At 39.0% G+C, this 6,665-nt stretch overlaps 1 protein-coding gene across 1 annotated transcript in view; it reads left to right on the top strand.

The window, feature by feature from the left end:
* The window catches only part of THADA (THADA, armadillo repeat containing), a 296,890-nt gene that overhangs the window by 17,325 nt on the left and 272,900 nt on the right, over positions 1-6,665 (top strand). The window contains exons 9-14 of the mRNA XM_025203203.1: positions 513-703; positions 1,397-1,491; positions 2,504-2,724; positions 3,647-4,338; positions 5,050-5,201; positions 5,630-5,785. Coding sequence (XP_025058988.1) covers positions 513-703; positions 1,397-1,491; positions 2,504-2,724; positions 3,647-4,338; positions 5,050-5,201; positions 5,630-5,785 — 1,507 coding nt within the window. The remainder of the gene's footprint in view (positions 1-512; positions 704-1,396; positions 1,492-2,503; positions 2,725-3,646; positions 4,339-5,049; positions 5,202-5,629; positions 5,786-6,665) is intronic.

The raw sequence follows: 6,665 nt of genomic DNA, 5'->3' as shown, positions 1-6,665 counted from the left end.
GTAAGATCATCAAGTCCAGTCCCCTGCCATGGGCAGGAGGTTATTGGCCTCAGATGAGCTCAACAAGGTGCCTATCCAGCCTCGTCTTGAACACTTCCAAGGAGGGTGATTTGCACCACCTCTGCCAGGAGTGTGTTCCAGATTCTGGTGACCTTTACAGAGAAAAAGTTCTTTCTTATATCCAGCCTGAATTTATCCTCTTTTAGTTTATGCCCATGGGTCCTTGTTCCTCCCTTTAGGCTAGCTGCCCCAGTTGGTTCTCTGGAGAATGCCTGATCGCTCTCCTCTTCTTGGGAGGGGGAGGCCTGTAGTAGACTCTCACCATCCAGTCTCCTTCTCCTGGTCTGCCTTGTATCCTGACCCAGAGGGTCTCAAGGCCCTTCCCTGTTGTTGTCAAACGTGACCTCTTTCGTGTACAGGGCCACACTTCCTCCCTTCTTCCTTCTTGATGGGGTGGGCAGGGGAACAGAAAATGTCATTGATTTTTCTCTTTTTTTTCTTCCCCTTTTCAGAAAGCTTAGTGGAAATCGTGTTGCTCAGACTCAATTGATGCATGATTTATTGATGGCCATTAAAGTTTCTATGATAGTAGTCCAGAAAGTGCAAGAAAATATTCAGGAGAATCTTTGGAAGAAACCTGGGTCTTTTGTTTGTCAAAGTATGTGCAGTTTACTGAAGTGTTTCACAAACTGCTTAATGGATGGTAAGTATCAACAGTATTCAAATTCCATAGACAAATTTTTGCTCAGTAAATACTGTTGTCTTAGTACCAAAATTAAAAGTTGTCTCCATTTTGGACTTCCCTTCTTTTAGTTTAAGCCCCTAGAAGTTGAGCCAGTAACATTGATGGTTAGTAGTACTGGGTCTTTTGAAAAATAGGATTTGTAGTGCACCATTTTGGAGTCTGCATAACACACAGGAGAGATTAAATATATCTGTAAAATAATGTATAGATAACATTGCTATTGCAATAGCTTCATCTTTTTAGCAGATGGCCCTGGTGAATATTGTAAAATGTCTTTGTTTATGGAAGACTTGCAATGAAATATACATGCTTCTGATAGCAGAATCCTATATCAGTGTTTAATAAATGAGTATGTTTGTTTTCTTTAGATATGTTGCTTTGCTGTAAGGTTACAGTGTGAGCATAAATTGCTTTGGCTATACATTTCCACTGAGACTTTGCAAAGTCACTTAATGACTGTTGTTGGTCTGTGAGAAAAGATTCAGGGATATAAGAAAATTAAGTTAATGAATTGTTGTACTGTTGTGCAACTATAAATTGTCTAAAAAATAAAATAGTGTGTTTACAGTTCTGACAAATAGTTTCTGTCAAAAGAGCAAACAGACAATGAAGAATGTGTTTTGTTTTTCCACCTCCCCCCTGTCATTTTAGAAGAAGTATTGCAGACTGTTCAGACTACCTCTGGACTGGCTGTCATTCTCTTTATGAAGATTCTGTTTGAACCAGTTGAAAAGCTACCTTCTTTGGTAAATATATTTTCTTAAAATAAAAAGAGGGATTTTTTTTTTTATTACCGCCAGCTCTGGTACACTTGATAGTTCTTTATTAATTAAACAGGAAAATTGAACCTTCAGCCGTTGGAAAACTTCCTACAATTCTGACTAGACTTCCTGGGCCATGTGCTTACTATTTGCTTCCAACCTCTTCCATCTTCAGCTGCCACCAGATCCTTCTCATCAGCTGCTTCTCTCTATTCATGCCCTGTCTCCCCTCTCCCTTAATTTTTCTTTCCATTTTGATAATTTCCCCCCCTTTCTCCAGCTGCACCTACGTGTAAAAATATCATGGGATTAACAGAATTTTCCAGGCAGTGCATCTTTTCATTCTATGTTTATACTTCTTCTGCACCCTGTCTATCTTCCTTTCTTTCTCCCTTTTTTTTTTTTTAAAGATTGTAAACTGTTTGGGGCAGGGATCAGTCACTAGTCTATTGCTGTAGGCCTCAGCAAAACTGGTCTCTCTTTTTGGTTGGTTCTTATGTACAAGAACAATAAATATGAATTATAACAAAAATTGTCACCTAAGAGAGCAGCATGGAAAGCCTGAACAACTCCCAAATAGACGCAATAAATTCTGGTTGACCTCTACCAGAAAATTTCTTGGGTACTTCCTGCTTTCTACAGTGCTGTTTAAAAGATTTAATGCATCATCTCTCTCCTTCATTCTGCGTAGACTGGAGTGTGTATACTTCACTTATTCATGGTCCTGCCGTTCCTTACCCTGCCCTGCCCTCCTGACAATCCTTCAAAGTACCTAGCATCCTTGGAGATAGAATTAAAACAGGCACTATATCTCATCATGATTTTGGCCAGCCCTTGTGGAGAGATGAAGATTTTTGTGTCCTTTTCGCACTTGACACATTGAAATATTAGATAGCTGCATCATGTTAGGAAGAAAAAGAACCAGTAACAAGTGTGTTGCAACTTTATCCTGCTTTTTGAAGTTTGCAGTGATATAGCTGCTGTTTTGCTGTTGCAGGTCAGTGATTTGCTCCTTCACTCGGTGAAATGTGTGGATGTACCAGAGTGGTTTATGGACAGCTGTGGAATTCTGTGTACTGCAGAGGTTTCAGATTCAACTCTCCTCTTCCTTTGTCATGGAGCCTTGGCCATGCTTGAGTGGAAGAATAACAGCATGGGTCAAAATGGAGAGAAATTGCTCTTGGATATTGTGTTGGTTTTGTTATCTCTGAATTCACGGTAAGTCCATTGTAACAGGAAGTTTTGTTAACTCATTTTCTGACCTCTCTTTCTGCTGCTGACCCTTTATTTTGTACACTAAGAGTACGCTGCAGTCCTTGTCTTTTTCTTAAATTGCAAATCACTGTGGTTCAGACTGGCCATTCTTTCTTTGCTTAATAACTGATTCTGAAAAATAAGGTTGATTTCAGAAAAACAAGATCTATCCAAGTTTCAGTGATGTTATGTTTAAAATACAGAGCATACAAATATGTATATTTGGATGTGCAAAATATGTATAATTACTGCCTTCTGATTACGGTGGGGCTAACTTTTTATAAGGAACTATTGACTGTCTGTGTGGTCACTATTTCAGTCCTTTTGAAATGTAGATTAAAATATATCCCACATCCATCTGCAACCTTCTTACCTTAGAATGCAACTCATTTAATGAGGTTAGATTCAGTGGGGGTTTTTGAAACATGTATACTGAGTTCAATTTTGATTTTTTTTTATATTATAGTGAAAAAAGTTTGGCTTTTAATTTTTTTAAGTAGTTTTTAGATTTTTAAAGCAATTATGTTAAAAAAATGATAAAGTTGCCCAAATGTCAGCCAGTATTAAATCCTTATCAGTTTTGTAAAATGAAGAATTATATAGAATCTTTTAAAATAGTAATGCCTGTTAGATTATTTTCCAGTGTTCAGGGAATTCTAGCTGTGATAAGCTAGAAGATCAGGGGTATGGAGCAGAAACTAGAGTTCTCATCCTGCTTCCAAGTTACACAAACTCGGACTCTCAGGTTTTCTTGTGCTGTCCAGTTAGTGGGAGGTGGAAGAGGTGTATTGTGCGGAATAACTAATGTTTCTGTAGTGTGTTAAAATGTTAAACTATGCAGTGGGTGGATAATGATGATTTTTAAAAATGTGTCTTTCCTTTTTAGGTTAAAAGAATCCAGTATGGCTATGTCCTTGTCAAGAATTTTAGCAATTTGGACTAGTTCAGCATTGGATGTCCTTGATTCAAGCTCCCAGAGTCTAAAATGCGCTCTTACTGGAAACTCAGACACGACTGGGAAACTGCTAGAGTATGTGTACGCACATTGGGAGCATCCTTTAGATGCTGTTAGACACCAGAGTAAACTGATCTTCAGGAATCTCCTCCAGATTCACCAAGCCACTCTTAAAGGATCTGTTGTGAAATCAGACCCATTCTTGTCAATGTTGACAGAGAACTTACTAAACCTCGAATGGCATGTGAAAGGGAAATATGCTTCCCTTAGCTGCCTTGTGGAGTGTGTGGGCATTGAAAATATCTTGACAGTGGACAGAACAATTCCAGTGCAGATTTTGGATGTCATGGGCGATCAGTCTCTTGCACCTTATGCAAGTGATCTTTTGGAAACCATGTTTTCACATCATAAGAATCATCTGACAGCTGTATTTCAGGAAAGCACCTGGATTGACCAGTGGCATGAAACATGGGTCTCCCCTCTTCTTCTAATATTGTGTGAAGGGAATCCTGACCAAACTACTTACGTCATTGATTATTATTTACCAAAGTTGCTGAAATGTAATCCAGGCAGTCTGAACTACATGATTAAAATTCTTCAGGCTTCTAGTGATGCTAATGTTGGTAAGAAAATAATCTTCATATTCTTGCCTTTGTACATTTCAATATAGTTTCTGATTCATTTGTCTTGTATGAATGAGTGGGAAAGGCAGCGTGAGAAATTCTAGGTTCCTGATTTTTCTCGGCATTATCGAGTAGAATTCAGTGATGGCTGACCTGTGTACCTAAAGGCTCCTTTCCTTAGTTTTCTCTTCATATGTTTAAAGTAATTATATCAAAGTAATATTTTAGCTTTTGTTGCATCCATTTTGAAATAATGCTTGGTTAATACTTTCCTTATTTATCAGTGTGTAGGTATAACAAGTGTATGAATGTCAGCTACAGTATGATCTATTTGCCACTATTTCTTAATAGCACTTGTACCATTAGTATACAAGAAATTAATTAACCTAAATAGTTCAGTTTTCTTAAGCTGAGTCATTTGGTTTTTGTTTGTGGGCCATAATTATAAGTTTATGATTCAGTTGTGATGCGGTAGTTGTTAAGCAATGTCTTGTGAATCACCACTGGCTTTTTGAGTCCTTTCTGGTGTTCTTGCAATGAAACATTTTGGGAATTGAGCACTGAGGATTGTAGTTGGATACGTGAGAGAATCTTTCTCTCAGAGGGTAGTTTCCACGTGGGAAGGGTTGAGGACTTTTGTTCCAGCTGCGTTTAAGTTTTTGTGTTGCAACGGGTAAAAACAAAGTCAACTTACTCTTTTTTTTTTATTAGGGTCTTGGAATACCAGAGGAGCTCTTGGAGCCTTGATGGCATGTCTAAGAACAGCTCGGGCTTATGGACACCTACAATTTGCAGATGTCATGAAGGATGGTCTTGTGTCTGTTGGATGTATCAAACAAGGTTTAGTTCATCAACATGTTCAGGTAGGGGGACTGATATCACTGGGTACCTATACATGTGACTGATGTCTAATTAGCATGTGTGGGAGCAGACTCAATTGATTGAGCACACATTGGAGCAGACTTGATTAATTGAGCATGCGATTAGAGTCTGCTGGAGCATGGTAATTAGTATGCCCCACCAGTCTCTGTGTCACATGTATTGTGTCCCCATGTTTCAAAATGGCACCTCTGCCGCCTTTTTGAAGTGCAGGATGCTGAATACGTGATGTTGCGGGCACTTTTATTAGAGCCGCTCTCAGAGCAGCTCTAATTTAAGTGTCCACCCTAGAGCATGTGTATAGATGCCCATTATGCTTAACTCCTCAAACAGTTTTTAATATTCTAATGGAAGCTGATTATGGAAGTTAAATATCATGAAGTTGACAGTTCACTTCCAAATGTTTTTATAGGTTCGCATAGATGCTTTAGGTTTGCTTTGTGAAACCCATCGCAGCACAGAAATCGTGTCCATGGAAGAGATGCAGCTAGTACATTTTTTTATTATGTATAATTTGAACAGTCAGTCTCCTGCAGTGAGGCAGCAGATTTGTTCTCTACTGAAAAAGGTAATCTTCAAACATAAACAAAATGCAGTAAAATCTATGTATTTACTATTTTGGAAAATAAGCTGCTAAGCATGTTAATACTTTTTTTTTTTTTTTTTGCCAGAGCACTAGGATTTTGCTTTACCATAGCACTAGGAAACTGTAGTTGTGGACCCTGTTGTGCTAAGTGCTCTGTAATACAGGAAGAAAAAGATCCTTGTTCTTAAGAGTTTATGATCCTAAGTATAAGAGGAGGCAACAGGTAGATGCAGGTAGACTAACGTGCCTGGCTGCTGTTGAGCTTTTTTTTTTTTTTGTAAACATGGTTGCAAAGCATAATTTGACGGTGGATGTTTATGGGGAAATTCCTCCTAACCCTGAAAGGCAGTTTGGAAAAGAATGCAGGAGTGCTTTGAAAATTTATCAAGTGGATGATCAAGACTTGACATTACTGGCTGAAGACAGGAGTCACACTTTGACAGTGAATAAAAGAGGATAGCTAGGATAGCTAATGGAGATTCCTGACTAGAAGGTCTTGCCCGTCTACTCAGGGTCAGACTGATCACCATATTTGGGGTCAGTAAGGAATTTTACCCCGTGGTCAGATGGACTGTGGGGGTATTTGCCTTCCTCTGTATTGGTGGGCATTGCCCTCTATCCCAGATCTCATGAGCATATATTGCCAATGTTTTATTGAAGCAGGACATTGGCTGTTGTGCTTCTTCAGCTTTACCTGTGGCAAGTTGGGGTGTTAGGTCTGTTTTGTCAGGATTGGTGGTGTAGATTATGGATTGTAGTGTATGGTTTGGATAGGGATGATCCTGCTTCAGGCAGGGGGTTGGACTGATGACTTCTGGAGGTCCCTTCCAGCCCTGCTTCTCTAATTCCATGATAGGGAAAG

The sequence above is a fragment of the Alligator sinensis genome, unplaced genomic scaffold (genome assembly GCF_000455745.1).
Source record: "Alligator sinensis unplaced genomic scaffold, ASM45574v1 scaffold377_1, whole genome shotgun sequence".
Lineage (NCBI taxonomy): Eukaryota > Metazoa > Chordata > Crocodylia > Alligatoridae > Alligator > Alligator sinensis.
Note: the sequence above shows the minus strand (reverse complement) of the source record. Positions and strands in the feature narration are given on the sequence as shown.